The sequence below is a fragment of the Elephas maximus genome, chromosome 3 (assembly GCF_024166365.1).
Source record: "Elephas maximus indicus isolate mEleMax1 chromosome 3, mEleMax1 primary haplotype, whole genome shotgun sequence".
Classification (NCBI taxonomy): domain Eukaryota; kingdom Metazoa; phylum Chordata; class Mammalia; order Proboscidea; family Elephantidae; genus Elephas; species Elephas maximus.
The window spans coordinates 54825599-54845232 of record NC_064821.1 but is presented as its reverse complement, the minus strand read 5'-3'; the positions used below and the strand labels follow the sequence as shown (position 1 = coordinate 54845232).

The 19634-nt window shown below is 43.6% G+C and overlaps 1 protein-coding gene across 10 annotated transcripts in view; it reads right to left on the bottom strand.

The window, feature by feature from the left end:
- The window catches only part of FHAD1 (forkhead associated phosphopeptide binding domain 1), a 199312-nt gene extending 186416 nt beyond the window's left edge, over positions 1 to 12896 (bottom strand). For all 10 annotated transcript variants that reach the window (XR_007516537.1, XM_049877983.1, XM_049877982.1 and 7 more), the window contains exons 1-2: positions 12780 to 12896; positions 4195 to 4301 (exon numbers count right to left, since the gene is read on the bottom strand). Coding sequence is in view for 9 of the 10 variants with exons in the window: in XM_049877983.1 (XP_049733940.1) it covers positions 4195 to 4287 (93 nt within the window). In the remaining variant the exon portion in view is untranslated. The remainder of the gene's footprint in view (positions 1 to 4194; positions 4302 to 12779) is intronic.
- Between the last annotated feature and the right edge of the window lie 6738 nt (positions 12897 to 19634).

Genomic DNA, 19634 nt, shown 5'->3' with positions numbered 1-19634 from the left:
AAGATCAGGAACAAGGCAAGGATGTCTGCTCTCGTTACTCGTATTTAACACAGTCCTGCAAGTTCTAGCCAGTGCAATAAAGCAAGAAAAGGGGATACAGATCATAAAGGAAGAGTAAAACTGCCCCTATTAGCAGATAACACGATTGTCTATGATCCCAAGAAATCTACAAAACAAAGCAAAACTTTCTAGGACTAGTAAGTGAGTTCAGCAAGTTCACAGGATTCAAGATAAACATACAAAATCAATGGTATTTCTATACTGGCAACATGTGGATGCCTACATCAGAAATACAAGATCATTTGCAATTGCTAAAAAAAATACTTAAGTGTAAACCTAACAAAACATACACAGGGCTTGTATGCTGAAAACTACAAAAACACTGATGAAAGAAATAATAAAAAAAAAATTCACTGCCACTGAGTCAATTCCAACTCAGAGCAAACCCATAGGACAGAGTAGAACTACCCCATAGAGTTTCCAAGGAGCAGCGCCTGGTAGATTCGAACTGCCGACCTTTTGGTTAGCATCCGTAGCTTTTAACCACTACGCCACTAGGGTTTCCGAAAGAAATCAAAGAAGGCCTAAATAAATGGATAGACATACCATGTTCATGGTTTGGAAGACTCAACATAGTGAAGATATCATTCTTCCCCACACTGGTTTATAGGTTTAGCACAATTCCTAAAAAATCACGGCGAGATTCTTTGCAGATATAACCCACTGCCGTTGAGTCATTTCTGACTCATGCAACCCCCTGAGTTACAGAGTAGAACTGCTCCATAGAGTTTTCTTGGCTATAATCTTTATGGAAGCAGATCGCCAGGCCTTTCTTCTGTGGCACTGTTGGGCAAGACTGAGCCACAAACCTTTTGGTTAGTGGTCAAGTGAAAACCATTTGACCTACCCTGGGACCTTTGTAGATAAACCTAAGTTCATACTAAAATTGATAGAGAGAGGCAAAAGAACAAGAATAGGTCAAAACAATTTTGAAAAAGAATAAAGTGGAAGCAACCAGTTTATCCAATTTCAAGACTTATTATATAGCTTCAGTCATCAAGACTATGGGGCACTGGTAGAGGAACAGACACGTAGATCAATAGAACAGAACAGAGAACCCAGAAATAAGCCCATACAGGTACAGCTAACTAATTTTTGACAAAGGTGCAAAAGCAACTCAGCAGAGGAAAGACATTCTTTTCAACAAATGGTGCTGGAACAAGACATCCATAGACAAAAAAATGAACCTCAACCTAAATCTGACATCAAATACAAAAAAAAAAACAAACCCATAATGGATCATAGATTTAAACATAAAACTATAAAATATTTAGAAGAAAACATAGGAGAAAATCTTTAGGATTGAGGGCTTGGTGAAGTATTCTTAGACATGACACCAAATGCATGGTCCATAAAAAAAATTGATAAAATGGACTTGATCAAAAGTTGACCCTTTCGCTCTGTGAAGGATTCTGTTAACAGAATGAAAACAAAGGAGAATGAAGAAAACTGAAGAAACAAGGAAAATATTAGTCCAAAGGACTAATGAAACACATGAAACACAGCCCTCCCCACCAGCCTGAGTCCAGAAGAACTAGATGGTGCCCAGCTACCACTCTGACATGGGTCAGAATAGTACTAGAACAGTAGAGGGTCCTGGGTAGAGCGGAAGAAAAATGTAAAACAAAATTCAAATTCACAAAAAAAAAAAAGACCAACTTACTGGTCTAACCCAGACTAGAGGAACCCCTAAGCCTATGGCCCCTAGACACGCCACTAACTCAGAAGTGGAACCACTCCCGAAGTCTACCTTTCAGTCAAAGACTAGACAGGCCTATAAAACAAGCAATAATATACATGAGGAATGTGCACCTTAATTCAATCAAGTATACGAGATGGGCAACACCTGCCCAAAAGCAAAGATGAGAAGGCAGGAAGGGACAGGAAAACTGGACAAAAGGACATGGAGAATCTAGAGTGGAAAGGGAAAGGGCGAGAGTGCTGACACATTGGAGGGATTGCAACCAATGTCACAAAACAATTCGTGTGTAAATTTTTGAATGAAAAACCAATTTGCACCATAAACTTGCACTTAAAACACATTAAATTTAAAAAAGAGAGAGAAAGAATGAAAAGACACACCACAGAGTGGGAGAAAATGTTTGCAAATCACTATTCTGACAAAGGACTCATATCTAGAATATATAAAGAACTCTCAAAACTGAACAGTAAAAAAATGAGAAAATGAGCAAAAGACATGAAGAAAAGACTGTCAACATTAGTAGCCACTAAAAACCAAAAAAGAACCCCAAGCCTGTTACCAGTGAGTTGATTCTGACTCATAGCGACCGTATAGGGCAGAGTAGAACTGCCCCATAGATTTTCCAAGGAGCACCTGGTGGATTTGAACTGCTGACCTTCTGGTTAGCAGCCGTAGCTCTTGACCACTATGCCACCAGGGTTTCCCAGTAGCCACTAGGGAAATGCAAATTGAGACCACCATGAGATACCACTACATACCTATTAAAGAACAGCTTTAAAAAAAAAAAAAAAAAAAAAAGCAAACGTTTGTGAGAATGCAAAGCAACCAAATCTCTTCTATATTGCCGGTGGAATTATAAAATGGTACAGCCATTCTGGAAAATAGTTTGGCAGTTCTTCACAAACCAAACAGAATACTTACCAGATGACCCAGATATCACATTCTAGGGCTTTTATCCCAGAGAAATGAAAAACTTATGTCTAGACAGAATCCTGTACACTAATGTTTATAGCAGCTTTATTTGTAACAGCTTCAAATTACAACCAACCAAAATGTCATTCATACCAGGGACTGTTCCTTAGCAATAATAAGGAACTAACTATTGTGACACGTAACAATTTAAGTGGATCTCAAGACAATTATGCTGAGTGAAAGAAGCCAACCTCAAAAGATCACATAGTGTGTGATTCCATCTATATAGCATCCTTTTTTTTTATTGTTATTATAAAAACATATAAACAACATTTGACAATTCAACATTTTCAAAGGGTACAATTCAGTGACACCAATTGCATTAATCATGTTGTGCAACCATCACCCATAACTGTTGCTAAATTTCCCATCGCCAGGTTTTTATAGCATTCTTGAATTACCAAAATCAGAGACAGAGACCAGATTAGTGGTTGCCCGGGGTTAGGGATGGTGGGCGCGAGGGGGCGTCGAGGTTATACGGGGGTAGCACAAGGGAGATCTTCATGGTGATGGAATCAAGTTCTGTTATCTTGATTGTGGTGGTGGTTACACCAACCTACACAGGTGATAAAATGTCACAGAACTGACACACACACACCATACTAACGCCGATTTCCCGGTTTTGAAATTGTTATAGTTACATAACCATTGGGGGAAGCTGGGTGAAGCGTTCACAGGATCTCTCTAGACCATTTGTTGGAACTCTCTGTGAATGAATAATTATTTCAAAACAAAAAGATAAAAATAATTTGAATACTCTTTTGAGGGAGGTCTGAGACTCGCCACCTTTCACACTTACAAAGAGATTCCATCTCATTTCCTTTTCCCTTGCAATACTGAATCCCCTCCAATGTTTAAAAAGGCTCAAGGCCACTGTTTTTATTATTCTTCTTTCGTCTACCTTCCTTGGCTGTTAATAAGCTGAGGCTCTGGACCAAACTACAGCTAATTCGGAGGATGAAATGAAGTGAAAGAACGCTGAGGCTAAGCCCAGGGCTTACCCTGATGCCCCACGTGGCAATCCATGGGCTTCGAGGGGCCCACAACAGTCCTGGGAAACTATGAAAAGGACGAGAGGCCCTTGCCCCAGCTAGGCACTCCTGGTGGCCCTGGCTGACTGGCCAGAGCAGGTAAAGGCCAAAACACCAGGTTTCCACCCTGCCCTCCAAACCACCCATCAGGCTGCTGGGGCGAGGGTGTTGGGTGGCAGGGAGACAACCACAGACAAGCCCATCCAAGGATGGAGGGCATACCCTGTTTGGCTTATGTCCATTTTCACTACCTCTGCCTGGGAAACCCAATTCGATGGGTGATTGGGAGCATATCAAGGAAAGATGTGGCTGTTAGAGGTTGTGCTTTCAAAGCGATTTGAGTCCACAGGCCAACAAGAACCTTTTAGGGAGCACAAAGGGCTGTCTAGGTTGAGGGAGCTGCGGAGAGCGAGGAGGAAGCGTTCTTACCTTTAAAACAAGGTCTGAATCCTCGTGCCTTCCAATCGTCGTACTCTTATTCAAGACGAAAAAGCCTTCTGCGCTCTTTAGATAGGCTTTCATACTCTCCTCTTTCCCTGTCAGGTTTTCAGAAACAAATCTTGTTAGAAAAATGTAGCCCTTAAAAAAAACAAAAACAAAAACGCAGTCCTCTAATTATTCAAAAACACAACATTTAGAATGAATGGAATACACTGTAGAGCAATGGCTAGAGGGAGAATTCAGCAGAGGTGAGAGTGGAAAGATGGACATAACAATGATCACAATTACAATTCTGCATGTTATAAAAGACTATCTTTTTTAAAAGTGATATTTAGTAAAGATGAGCTCGGTACTGATAATCAAACAGAGTACACACTACACATTTTAAGTAACTCAGGACACAGACAAACAAAGCTAAAACAACCCAACAACAAATCTGAATTCTACTGATAAGTGTTCTCTACCTCTCATTAAGCTTATTTGGGGTTAGTTAGCTGACTATATCAAGTATTCGCTCAACAGACCTCTTCTACCACTTACTAGCTGTTGGGGATTGAATTGTGTCTTCCCCCCACCCCAAATATGTGTTGGAATCTTGACCCTATACCTGTGGATGTGAACACATTTGGGAATAGGGTTTTCTTTGTTCGGGTGGGTCCTAAACCTAATGACTTCTGAGTTATAAGAAGCAGCAGAGACACAAAGACAAGCAGCAAAACCAAAACCAACCCTGTTGCCATCGAGTCAATTCCGACTCTTAGTCACCCTATACGACAGAAGAGAGCTGCCCCATAGGGATTCCTGGGGTGTAATCTTTATGACAGCAGATCGCCAGGTCTTTTCTCCTGTGGAATGGCTGGTGGGTTTGAACCACCGACCTTTTGGGTAGCAGGCAAGCACTTAACCACTGAGCCACCAGGGCTCTTTAGACAAGCAGCACAAATGGGAAAATAGATGCCATGTAAAGATCACCAAAGAACCAAGGATTTCTGGCAACTGGGAGCTGAAAAAGAAGAAGAACCTCCCCCTAGAGTCACATTCTGAATTCAGATTTCTGGCCTCCTGAACTGTGAGAAAATAAATCTCTGTTCTTTAGAGCCACCCACTTGTGGTATTTCTGTTACGGCAGCACTAGGAAATAAGACACTAGCTCTATGACCTTGGGTGAGTTACATATTCTCTCTTTATGCCTCAGTTTCCTCATCTGCAAAATGGAGATAATAACACACTGCCTCCCAAAGCGTTCTGTGAGGGTCAAAAGTGATAATACGGTGAGGCATCTAGAACAGTGCCCGGCACACACTAAACACACATTTGTACTGTTACTATTATTGCTATTGTTGTTAGCCCTGGGCTTCTTGAACTCTGAGCCAAAGAACCCTAGGCTTCTACAAAAAGCTCTTGAAGTGTCAAGAGTCAGTCACTGAAGAAGGGGGCATTAGATAATACTTTCTTTTTAAATCACTGCATTTCTTCATATTTTTAGTTAGAAAAAAATATATATATATATAATTTCCAAAGGCAGAGTATTAAGATTAGAGCTTGGCCATGTGACCAGGACCCAGTATGTATTTTTTTTCCAAACACTTTATTATGAAAATGTCTAATATAGAGAAGAGCTGAGAGAAGTGGATGGTGAGCTCCTATAATATACCACGTAGATTTGACATTTTGTTCCATTTGCTTTACCACATAGCCATCCATTCATTTGTCTGTCTATCCATCCATTTTACATTTTTGATTCATTTCAAAGAAAGGTCTGCACATGGTTTTAAAATATAAACATTTTGGTGACATCAGAAGGTTCCAAAATGTTGACCCTTCATTTTGATGCTTGAATTCTGATTTCAGATATGTCCAAGTAGACAGTGTGACATCTTCCATCAACTGAAAAAGTCACTGAAATCCAAAGTTGTGAGACTGTGGATAAAAACAAAGATCACCTCATGGTGATCGTAAAGACTGTCAGATTTGGTTCTGTTTTTCATCACCGTCTCTGTCATCATCTACTGAGACCTCACTAAGTGCCAGGCACTGTGATATCCTTTTATACACATGGCTTCTTCTGATTCTCGGAGTAATCTTGAGAGGTAGGTATCATTAACATCACCATTTTACAGATGAGGAAACTGATGCTCAGAGAGGTTAAGGTCATACAACTGTAAGTCACAGGGGAGAACGCTGAGCCTTTGTACCTGACTACTGTACTATCCTTCAAAAGAAAAAAAAAACAAAACCAAGCCCATTGCTGTCAAGTCGATTCTAACTCATAGTGACCCTATAGGATAGAGTGGAACTCCCCCCATAGAGTTTCTAAGAGGTGGCTGGTGGATTCGAACTGCAAAACTTTTGGTTAGCTATGAAGCTGTTAACCACTACACCACCAGGGCTCCATACTATCCTTCAAAAAACAAAACCCGGTGCTGTTCAGTCCATTCCAACTCATAGCGACCCTATAGAACAGAGTAGAACTGCCCCATAGAGTTTCCGAGGAGCACCTGGTAGATGTAAACTGCCAACGTTTTGGTTAGCAGCTGTAGCACTTAGCCATTATGCCACCAAAGCTTCCTGTACTATCCTTAGGCAGCTCTATTTTTCACACCTCCCTTGTTGCTGGGAGGGGCGCGTGTGGGAGGCTGGAAGAGTGGGGGAGGGAGGGTTGCACTGTTGGTTGACAATTGGGGCATGTGATAACAAAAAGTCTTGAAACCAGGACTCCATCCTCTGAAAGGAAGAAAAGACACTACCTGGGGGTAAGAGAAATAGAAACAAGCCAAATAGTCTAATAGTTTCATTTTATGTTTGTAAACTCTGAGGCCTATTAGAAAGACCCCCCTCCCCACATCCAAATATGATGCTTTCATATAATGAGAAATAAATTTTACTGTTAAGTTCACTGTCATTAATATGTTGTTGTTAGGTGCCATCGAGTCAGCTCCAACTCACAGCAACCTTATGTATAACAGTACAAAACACAGCCTGGTCCCGAGCCAACTGCACAATAGTAGGTATGTTTAAGCCCATTGTTGTAGTCATTGTGTCAATCCATCTTGAGGGTGTCCCTCATTTTCGCTGCCCTTCTAATCTACCAAGCATGATGTCCTTCTCCAGGGATTGGTCTTTCCTGATAATATGCCCAAAGTAAGTGAGACAAAGTTTCACCATCCCAGCTTCTAAGGAGCATTCTGGCTATACTTCCTCCAAGACAGATTTGTTCATTCTTCTGGCAGTCCATGGTTTATTCAGTATTCTTCACCTACACCATAATTCAAAGGTGGCAATTCTTCTTCAGCCTCTCTTACTAATTGTCCAGCTTTTGGATGCATATGAGGCCCCGGAAAATACCATGGCTTAGGTCAGGCCACCTTAGTCCTCAAAGTGACATCTTTACTTTTGAACACTTTAAAAAGGTGTTTTGCTGCAGATTTGCCCAATGTCATGTGTCTTTTGATTTCTTGACTGCTTCTTCCATGGGCATTGATTGTGGATTCAAGTAAAATGAAATCCTTGACAACCTCAATCTTTTCTCTGTTTATCATGATGTTGCTTATTGGTCCAATTGTAAGGATTTTTGTTTTCTTTATGTTGAGGTGTAATACATACTGAAGGCTGTAGTCTTTGGTCTTCATCAGTAAGTGCTTCAAGTTGTCTTCATTTGCAACAAGCAAGGTTGTGTCATCTGCATATTGCAGATTGTTAACGAGTCTTTCTCTAATCCTGATAAATCTCCTTTTCCAAGAGAACAATGATCAGTTGTCAGTAAAATCCCTTGAGTTATTCATCTTTAATTGCAGACGGTCATGCCATCAGGCAACACACCTAAGCCTAATAACTTGTGAGGGGCATGTCTCTTCTGCAGGAAAACCACAGGAAATGCCTCTAGACTAAAGCCCCAAACTTGGATGATATGCATATTCGTTTTCTAGCTCTTCCCTCAGATGTTCCCAAGGCTGATGCCTTCTCTCTGCTCAGGAGCCCACCCCTTTCAACAGGCTTCCCTGACCACCCTGGCTAAAGACGTCCTCCTGCCACTTTAGGGGCAATGGCAGTTCAGTGGTAGAATTCTCGCCTTCCGTGCAGGAGACCGGGGTTCAATTCCCAGCCAAGGTACCTCATGCACAGCCGCCAGCATGCTTGCGTGTTGCTCTGATGCTGAACAGGTTTCAGCAGAGCTTCCAGACTATGATGGACTAGGAAGAAAGGCCTGGAGATCTACTTCCAAAACTCAGCCAATGAAAACCCTCTGGATCAAAATGGTACAATGTGCAACTGATCATAGGGATGGTGCCGGACCTGGCTGCATTTTGCTCCATTGTGCATGGGGTCGCCATGTGTCGGAGGCCGACTCAACAGCAGCTAACAACAACCTGTCACCTTCACTTTCTAGCTAACATATCTTACTGCAATTTATCTTGTTCCTTTATTTAGTTATGTGTTTGCTATTTGTTTCCCCCTCACTATGATATATGCTTTAAGAGAGCCGACTGTGTTGCTTTGCTGGGAAACTATTCTCCATGGGTCTCTTGTGTCATTATCCATCTTCTGAGCAAACTCATTGACTGTGTTCTGGATAACCTTTCCAAGAATGTATGACAAACAGCCTGGGAAGATAGTGTGCCCTTCCAGGGCAGAGGGCAGATTTGTTTATAATAAAGATAAAACTTTCAGTACGGATTGTGTGAACGTGAAGAAAACAAAAACCTTACAACTGGACCGATAAACAATATCATGATAAATGGAGAAAAAATTGAAGTTGTCAACAATTTCATTCTACTTGGATCAACAATCAGTGTCCACGGAAGAAACAGTCAAGAAATCAAATGACATACTGCACTGGGAAAATCTGCAAAAAAAACTCTTTAAATTTTTAAAAAGCAAAGATGTCACTTTGATGACTAAGATATGCCTGACCCAAGCCATGATCTTTTCAATTGCCTCATATGTGTGCGAAAGCTGGGCAATGAAAGAGGAAGACAGAAGAATTGATGTATTTGAATTGTGGTGTTGGCAAAGGATACTGAATGTACTATGGACTGCCAGAAGAATGAACAAATTCAGTGTTAGAACGAATGCAGCCAGAATGCTCCTTAGAAGTGAGGATCATGAGATTTTGACTCACTTACTTCGGACATGTCATCAGGAAAGACCAATCTCTAAAAAAAGGGCATCATATGTGGTAAAGCAGAGGACCAAAAAAAAACAAGGGAAACCCTCAATGAGATGGCTTGACGCCATAGCCACAGCAGTGGACTTAAACATACCAACAATCAGAAGATAGTACAAGACCTGACAACGTTTTGTTCTGTTATACACAAGATTGCCATGAGCCTGTGCCAACCCCATGGTAACTAACCAGGGCCAGATTAAGGGATATGAGGGCCCTAAACACTGATAATCTGTGGTGCCCCCTCCTCTCCTTACTCATGCCTTCGAATGGGATTTGTGAGTTATACATATAAAAAAAAAATTTTTTTTATTATACCCTGTTTATTAGCATACAGAGAGTAGTATCAAGCACCGTGTATTGCGCAACAGATAGTAAAAAACAAAACTCGCTTGATACATAAATTAAAACCTCTCATGTTAAATATACATTAATATTTCCAGTAATTTTTCGGCATTTGCTATGTTAGTATTATAGAAAGTTATTACTTATGTTAGGATTATATTAAATTATGCTAGACTGCATCTGTGTGTATGCCAAACATGTTTTAAAATTAAAAGTTATAAATATGATTGTTTACAAAACTTAGGACATAACTCTGTACATAAAAAGTAACTTGGTTGAATTCACTACAATGGTTGACTTATTCGAGTTCCCTTGCTTTTGTGCATCATGTGGGACCAGAGCTCCCATTGACTGTTTACCCCGTGTTTGTTTCATGGCAAAGAGCACTGCTGGCCCTCCTGGATAGCGCTGCTGGATCAGCAGATGTGGATACACAAAGCGGTTCTCTGAAAATGTGTTACAGACCTGTTATCTATTAATATAATCCGCCCTTGCCCAGTAACTGCTCTTGTTAGGTTCAGTTGCATACTGGGTGAATGTAGCAAGAGTTAAACTCGACAGCCCACCCCCAACTCTTGTTTATTAGAAAGAAATTGTATACTCCCAAGAGGCTCGTCAAGATAAGGAGTTTCAATTACAAGGGAGGGTGCTTTAGGAGACATATGTCAATGAAGGTGTTGAAGTGGTAGGGGCCTCATAGCTTAAACAACCGTGCTCACGGGTGTCCTTGTGACCCTGCGTGAACTTTATTTCCAGCTGGCACATTCTCATGCATCAGTGGTGGTGGTTGTTGTTAGGTGCCGAGTCGGTTCCGACTCATAGCAACCCTATGCACAACAGAATGAAACACTGCCTGGTCCTGAGCCATCCCTACAGTCGTTGTTGTGCTTGAGTGCCTTTCAACCGGGGAGCAGGGCAGTCATCTTCCAGCACTATATTAGACAATGTTCTGCTGCTGTTCATAAGGTTTTCACTGGCTAATGCTTTTCAGAAGTAGACTGCCAGGTCCTTTTTCCTAGTCTGTCTTAGTCTGGAAGCTCAGCTGAAACCTGTCCTCCATGGGTGACTCTGCTGGTATCTGAATACCGGTGGTATAGCTTCCAGCATCACAGCAACACGCAAGCCCCCACAGTAGGACAAACTGACAGACATGTGGGGGTCATGCATTGGAGCTGGTATCAATTTCATTTAGTGCTCTGCCAGCTCACTTTTCCTTGTGTCCTGTCTGGTTGGCATCTATGGGTGTTTCCTTTGGACAACTGGTGCCTCTGTTTTGTTGATGCCCTGGATACATGCTTACCTTGCTTATTGGGTAATCCATCCCTGCAACTAATAATAACAACAATGTCTCCTTACAGGGCAAACATTGGGCAGTGTTATGGATTGCCTGTGTCCTCTAAAAGTATGTGTTGTAAATCCTAAACCCCTTTACCTGTGGATGTAATTCCATTTGGTAATACGACTTTCTTTGCTATGTTGAGGAGAAACAGAAGCTGAAAAGAGATAAGGGTCTTCCTCCAGAGCCAACAGAGAGAGAAAGACTTTTCCCTAGAGCCAGTTCCCTGAATTCAGACTTCTATCCTCCTAGTGAGAAAAATGAATTTCCGTTCATTAAAGCCACTCACTTGTGGTATTTCTATCATAGCAGCACTAAGAAATGAAGGCAGGTTTACCAGCAGCCCCTGTAAGACTGAGTTTTCCTGGCTCAGGCTCCTCAGCTGGGCTGCAGACCCACTGTGTACACAGCATCTACCTGGGCTGTTCTGCATCTCCCAAGAGACTTTTGGGACAAGGGGAACTAATTCAAACACGAAGCTCATTCTGCCTGTTCTACCTGCTATGCCATCCTTTGTATCTGACCTAAGAATCTTGTTTCTTCTGTCAACATGTATGAAACTAGCAGGTTAAAGTTAGTTTGCAAGTAGAGTAAAATTTCAGGCCCTCGTCAACTGATGGTTTTGTTCGTTACTCCATCTCCAGCACCCAGAGTAGCACCTGACACATAATAGGTGCTCTGTAAACACTTGGTGAGGCAATTGGTGATACATTGGTAGAATTCTCACCGTTATTCGGGAGACCTAGGTTGGATTCCCAGCCAATGCGCCTCATGTATAGCTACCACCCGTCTGTCAGTGGAGGCTTGCATGTTACTATGATGCTGAACAGGTTTCAGCACAGCTTCCAAACTAAGAAAGACTAGAAAGAAAGGCCTGGCGATCAACTTCTGAAAATCAGCCAATGAAAACCCTATAGAACACAAAGAAACAATGATTAATCTATAACCAATCACGAGGCTGGTGCAGGCAAGGCGATGTTTGGTTTCACCGTAGGCAACAACAACAACAAATATTTGCTGAATGAATGAAAATGCAAAATGAAACCTAAAAGCAAGTCAGTCAAGCCAGCTGGCTAGGAATCTTTGGTGGTAACTCATTTTTCCCTTCAGTATCTATCCTAGATGATTCCTTGCAAAGGTAAATTCGATTTCTTTAGCTGTCTGGGTTGGTCAGTATTTCTCCACCTTCCTTTTGCCCTGTGCCATCACTATTCTGCCTGAAAACACTGCAGAAAGTGACTTGAATGTGTTGAACTCTAAATTAGTTCTTAGTCAGTACCACACAGCACCAGACATAGGAAAGAGCAAAACAGCTTCGTTCATCTACATCCCCCTCCCCGACCACTTGGGATGGGTCAGAATTGGGCTAAAGGAGCAAAGTCTCTTTTGAGGGTCGCAAGGTTTTAAGTGGCCTGGGAGCTGTTCTCAAGGTTATAAATGGGTGTGTCATTAAACCAGGCGAAGCAGAGGGTGCTCCTCCCAATCCCAGGTGTTACTCCCCAGGGCACCCAAGAGCAGCAGGTGCCAAAGAGGGGTGGGCCTAGGGTAACCCCGGAAGTGGGGTGGAGGGATGCACGTAGGCTTCAAATGTTTCCGCTGGGGTGACCCTGGGACCGCAGCCTGGATCGGAGAAGAGTCCGGGCCCCGGATGCGGCCCCTTAACCTCGTAGGACCTACCCCTGTCTGTCCCTGGTCTCGGCCCGTTGCCTCCTCTAGTCCCGCACTCACCTGGCCCCAGGAAGAAGCCTACCCTGCGTCCTCTGCCGGGAGCCCTGCCGGCTCGGGAGGCGCGGGGCCCGCTCGCGGGCGAGCCCGCCCGGCCGCGCTCCCGCGGAGTCTCCAGTCCGCAGCCCGCACCCGCGCGCCCGCCCGGCCTGTGTACGCACGTCGCCATAGCAACGCCGCCGGGCCAGGCGGGGCCGATGAGGGGCGTGGCTTGCGCGGCTGCAGCCGGGAGCGTGGGGGCCGCTGGAAGGGACTCTCTACCGGGTTACCACCAGGCTCAGTGCCCGGGGGCGTTTTGACCTTGCATTTAGAAGCCTACAGCCCCACTTCACAGATGGGGAAACGAGTCTCAGAGGTTACCCAAGTGGCCCGAGGTTTTACAATGAGGAAGGAGCAGAGAGGGGATTTGACTCGAGGATCCTTATCCTTTCCATCACTTTTGCTCATGGCTGTGGACAGGGGTCGGGGGCTAATTGGACTCAGGAGAAGCTTGGAGGTTAGTGTTCCCCTACCTTTTGTTGTTCTTAGGTGCCGTCGAATGGATGACTCATAGTGACCCCATGTGACAGAGTAGAACCGCTCCGTGGGGTTTTCTAGGCTGTCATCTCTAATGGAAGCAGATAGTCAGGTCTTCTCCCGGAGCCGCTAGTTCCAACCTCCAGCCTTTCAGTTAGCAGTCAGCGCTTAACCAAAGTGCCACCAGGGCGCCCCCCCCACCAACCACCCCCACCCAAATCTCTAGGCCTCTCTGTCGAAGACCACAAAGTAGAAAGAGTAAATTGAGGGGACCACCACTTCTGGGGGGTGGGAGATGGAGATTGGGGAAGGGACAGGGTGGAATGAGCAATTTTGTTTTGAGGTTTTCTTCCATGTGCTAGGGAAAGGCTATTACCAACCCTACCAGCCTTCTGCTCCTTGCTTTCCTACTCAAACAAAAAATAAATAAATAAACCTGTTGCTATCCTGTCGACTGACTCAGTCAAAAGTGACATTTAGTCTCTGCTGATGGGGAACCCAAAGTCGAGAAGGGGACAGTTTTAACATGTAGTGGTGTTGGCAGCCAATGTCACAAAACAACATGTGTCTTAATTATTCAACGAGAAACTAATTTCCTCTGAAAACCATCCAAAGTACAATATATAAAAAAAGTGATGTTTATTCGTTCTTTTGTTCTTCCTTAATTACAGCTCCTGTAACTGTCAGGCTGTGGACCAGTCATTGTCCCAGTGGGTATGACTAGGGGATGGAGTGTCTCGAGGAAAAGACAGGCAAATCTGAACTGTCTCCCCTTGCCCCCCACCCCTTACCATTTTCAGACCAATCCCTTCTACCTGTGAACAGAACAACGCGGCCAAATTCCACCTAGATGAAGTCTCCTTTCAGTGGCAGGAAATGACTGAAAAAGTGCTTCAAGAAAAACTCAAAATGATTTTCCAAGAGAGGTGAATTATGGCTGACGCTACCCTGGTCAAAGAGCCCTAGTAGCGCAGTGGTTAACTGGTTCTAACCCACCACCCAATCAGCAGAATAAAAATGTGGCAGTCCACTTCTGTAAAGATTTACAGCCTTGGAAGCCCTATGGGACAGTTCCATTCTGTCTTACAGGGTTGCTTTGAGTTGGAATCCATTTGACAGCAATGGGTTTGGTCTTGCTTATTCTACCCTGGTCAGCTAGAATAAAAGAGAGAAATAACATGGAAATGGATCTGAATCAATATATGGGGAAGTTCTCAAACATACCTGGAGGCTCCTAAAATGCAGCTGCTCAGGCACAAACCCTAGAGCTTCTGATTGAGCAGTTCTAGAGCATGGCCCTGAGGAGTCCTGGTGGCACAACAGTTAAGCGCTCAGCTGCTAACTGAAGGGTCATGGATTAGAACTCACCAGCAGCTCAGCTAGAGAAAAGACCTGGCTATCTTCTCCTGTGAAGATTGTTGTTGTTGCTGTTAGGTGCCATTGAGTTGGTTCCAACTCATAGCGACCCTATGTATAACAGTACGAAACATTGCCGGGTCCTGTGCCATCCTCGCAATCATTTTATGCTTGAGCCCATTGTTGCAGCCACTGTGTCAATCAATCTCATTGAGGGTCTTCCTCTTTTTTGCTGACCCTCTATTAAGCATGATGTCATTCTCTAGAGACTGTTCCCTCCTGACAACATTTCCAAAGTATGTGAGACATACTCTTGCCATCCTTGCTTTTAAGGAGTATTCTGGTTGTAGTTCTTCTAAGACAGGTTTGTTCACTCTTTTGGCAGTCCGTAATATATTCAATATTCTTCCCCAACACCTCCCTGGAACTCCATCACAGAGCAGGCCCTCAAGAATATTTGTTGAATGAATAAATAAATGACTGAATTAGCAAGAGATGGCAATCCAGGCAGAGTGTGCAAAATCTAAGCTGTCCTGCTGGACCTGAAGGCTTGCAGCCCCTGACACCCTCCCACAGCCTGCCCCTTGACTACTGAGGCTGTGAGCCAGCCTGCCCTTACCCCAGGATGTCAGTTTCTCTAGCCAGCTGCCCAGCTAGTCAGCTTTATAGGTGGGTCTGAGCACCCCTCCTTTGTGCTGGTCTTTACTCAAACTCTTGTCGTTCACATGAACACAAGACACAAATTTGGTCACTACCAGATGGCCATCAATGAAACCCAAGCCGGCCAGGAGCTGGAACAGTCCCATGACCCACCAGGCTTCAGAAATCAGATGTTGCAGTTATTCGATCTCTCAGTAAAGAAATATTAAGCTGAGAGCAAAGCTGATGTTCAGATCCACAGGAGCAGAGATGGCCACGTCTTGATTGAACTTCCCCCACCCCAACCCAGGGTGCCGCAGTTATCTCAGAGGGCGTGTCAAACTCTTGAAACCCAATTCCATGTAATCCATTTTAATTTCAAAAACAGAAAGTAAAACACCCTGATAACTTCTGACTTACAATATCATTTCCTGGGCCAAGTGAGAGATTTGTGCCTTGTGATTAAATGATGGTGTGTTAGAAATACTGCCCCTGTAGAAAAACAGAGGCTTCTAGGTTATTTGGCTCCTTGACGGTGTCTGTAAATCCTCTGTTTTTATTGAGCTCTGGGTAGCTAGGAAGGCTGTATTGTGGCCTGGTCAAAATCAGAAGCCCTGAAGTCTGAAGGGCCCAAGTTCGCATCCCAGTTTCATTGTTCCCAGCTGTTTTGAGTTGAATTGTGTCCCTCCAAAAGTTATGTTGAAGTTCTAACCCCTGAACTTGTAAATATGACCCTGTCTGAAAATTTGGAAAGGAGTCCTTGGGTGGTGCAATTGGTTAATAAGCTGGGCTGCTGTCATGGATTGAATTGTGTTCTCCCCAAAACGTGGAAGGTTCCAGGAGCTGATGGAATACCAATTGAGATGTTTCAACAAATGGATCCAGTGCTAGAAGTGCTCGCTCGTCCATGCCACGAAATTTGGAAGACAGCTACCTGGCCAACCGACTGGAAGAAATCCACATTTATGCCTATTCCCAAGAAAGGTGATCCAACAGAAAGTGGAAATTATCGAACAACATCATGAATATCACACAAATTAAAATTTTGCTGAAAGTCATTCAAAAGTGGCTACAGCAGTACATAAACAGGGCACTGCCAAAAATTCAAGGCAGATTCAGAAGACAATGTGGAACGAGGGATATCAGTACTGATTTCAGATGGATCCTGGCTGAAAGCAGGGAATACCAGAAAGATGTTTACTTGTGTTTTATTGACTATACTAAGGATCATAACAAATTACGTGTGGATCATACTTCAAATAATGGGAATTACAGAACACTTAACTGTGCTCGTGAGGAATATGTACATGGATCAAGAGGCAGTCATTTGAAAAGAACAAGGGGATACTGCATGGTTTAAAGTCAGGAAAGGTGTGTGTCAGGGTTGTATCCTTTCACCATACCTATTCAATATGTATGCTGAGCAAAGAATCCGAGAAGCTGGACTATATGAAGAACGGGGCATCAGGATTGGAGGAAGACTCATTAACAACCTGCGTTATGCAGATGACACAACCTTGCTTGCTGAAAGTGAAGAGGATTTGAAGCACTTACTGATGAAGATCAAAGACCACAGCCTTCAGTCTGGATTACACCTCACCATAAAGAAAACAAAAATCCTTACAATTGGACCAATAAGCAACATCATGATAAATAGAGAAGAGATTGAGGTTGTTAAGGATTTCATTTTACTCTGATCCACAATCAACACTCATGGAAGCAACAGTCAAGAAATCAAAAGACGCATTGCATCGGGCAAATTTGCTGCAAAAGACCTCTTTAAAGTGTTGAAAAGCAAAGACGTCACCTTGAGGACTAAGTTGCACCTGATCCAAGCCATAGTGTTTTCAGCCGCCTCCTATGCATGCGAAAGCTGGACAATGAATAAGGAATACCCAGTAAGAATTGATGTCTTTGAATTATGGTGTTGGCAAAGAATATTGAATATACCATGGACTGCCGGAAGAACAAACAAATCTGTCTTGGAAGAAGTACAAGCAGAATGCTCTTTAGAAGCAAGGATGGTGAGACTATGTCTCCTATACTTTGGACATGTTATCAGGAGGCATCAGTCCCTGGAGATGGACATTATGCTTGTTAAAGTAGATGGTCAGTGAGATGGATTGACACAGTGGCTGCAACAATGGGCTCAAGCATAACAACAATTGTGAGGGTAGGATAGTGCAGGACCAGGTAGTGTTTCGTTCTGTTGCACATAGGGTCGCTATGAGCCGGAACCAACCACTTAAGGACAACAAACTGTGAGAAAATAAATTTCTGTTTGTTAAAGCCATCCACTTGTGGTATTCCTGTTATAGCAGCACTAGATAACTAAGACAGCTACTAACTGAAAGGCTGATGGTTCAAGTCCACCCAGAGGCACCTCTGAAGAAAGGCCTGGTGATCTACTTCTGAAAAGTCAGCCGTTGAAAACCCTATGGAGCACAGTTCTATTCTGACACACATGGGATCACCGTTAGCTGGAATCAACTCAGCTCCCAACTGCTTTGGAAATAGAAGGGTTTTTTGTTGTTGTGTTAATGAGGTCATACTGGAACAGGGTGGTTCCTAAGCCTAATCCCTTTGGAGTGGTGTCTTATGAAAACAGAAAATAGACACAGAAAGACACACCCAGAGGAGCGGAGGCAGATAAGCCTATAAGCCCAGGGTGTGCTGAGGATTTTCTGCAGCTACTAGAAGCTGAGGAAACCCTGGTGGTGTAGTGGTTAAGTGCTATGGCTGCTAACCAAAGGCTGGCAGTTCAGATCCACCAGGTGCTCCTTGGAAACTCTATGGGGCAGTTCTACTCTGATGTATAGGGTCGCTATGAGTAGGAATCAATTCGAAGGCAACGGGTTTGGTTTTTGGTTTTTACTAGAAGCTGAAAGAGACAAAGAAGGACCTTCCCCTAGAGCGAGCACCCTGAATTCACACTTCCAGCCTCCAGAACCGTGAGAAAATTAATTTCCTCTCTTTACAATCACGCACTTGTGCTGTCTTTTGCTATGGCAGCCCTAGGTAACTAAAACACCAGCTGCCTTAGTAATAGTGAAACAAGTGATGTTTGCGGAGGGCCTTCTTTCCAGGCACTACTCTCAGTACCTCACCTGGGTCATCGCATTTAATCCCAAGGATAACCTGTGCAGCAGGTATGCGTGAAACCCCAGAACAGTGAGCAGTGCAGAGAAGCACACAAAAATGTCAGTGACCATAATTTCTGTTAAATCATCCCCCATTTTCACAGGAAAATGAGGCTCAGAGACATAGGAGGATGTGCCCAAGGTCACACAGCTAGAAAATCTGGCAGGATTTGACTCTAGGTCAGTGTGACAGGAAAGGTATTTCCCATGGGGCCAACAGGTGACAGCTGCCGAAACCACAGATGACAGTGTGGCACCTGTTGCCTACCTGCTTTCGCTCATCTCTGAATAGGCGGGTCTTCTGTCCTGAAGGTCCCAACAGTCCCTGAATGTCTTAGTTACATTTGTTGTTGTTGTTCATAGGTGCCATCGAGTCAGTTCCGACCCATAGCCAACCTGTGTATCACAGAACGAAACACTACCTGGTCCTGTGCCATCCTTAAAATCCTTGCTCTGCTTGAGCCCATTGGTGCAGCCACTGTGTCAATCCATCTTGTTGAGGGTTTTCCTCTTTTTCCCTGACCCTCTACTTTACCAAGCATGATGTCCTACTCCAGGGACTGATCCCTCCTGACACCATGTCCAAGGTATGTAAGATGCAGTCTCTCCATCCTTGCTTCTAAGGAAAATTCTGGTTGTACTTCTGAGACAGATTTGTTCATTCTTTTGGCAGTCCATGGCATAGTCAATATTCTTCGCCAACACCACAATTCAAAGGCAACAGTGCTTCTTCGATCTTCTTTATTCATTGTCCAACTTTCATGTGCATATGATGTGACTGAAAATACCATGGCTTGGGTCAGGCGCACCTTAGTCTTCAAGGTGACATCTTTGTTTTTCAACACTTTAAAGAGGTCCATCGCAGCAGATTTACCCAATGCAAAGTGTCTTTTGATTTCTTGACTGCTGCTTCCATGGCTGTTGATTGTGGATCCAAGTAAAATGAAATCCTTGACAACTTCAGTCTTTTCTCCGTTTGTCATGATGTGGCTTACTGGTCCAGTTGTGAGGATTTTTGTTTTCTTTATGTTGAGGTGCAATCCATAATGAAGGCTGTGGTCTTTGATCTTCATCAGTAAGTGCTTCAAGTCCTCTTCACTTTCAGCAAGCAAGGTTGTGTCATCTGCATAACACAGGTTTTTAATGAGTCTTCTTCCCATCCTGATGCCATGTTCTTCTTCATACAGTCCAACTTCTCAGATTCTTT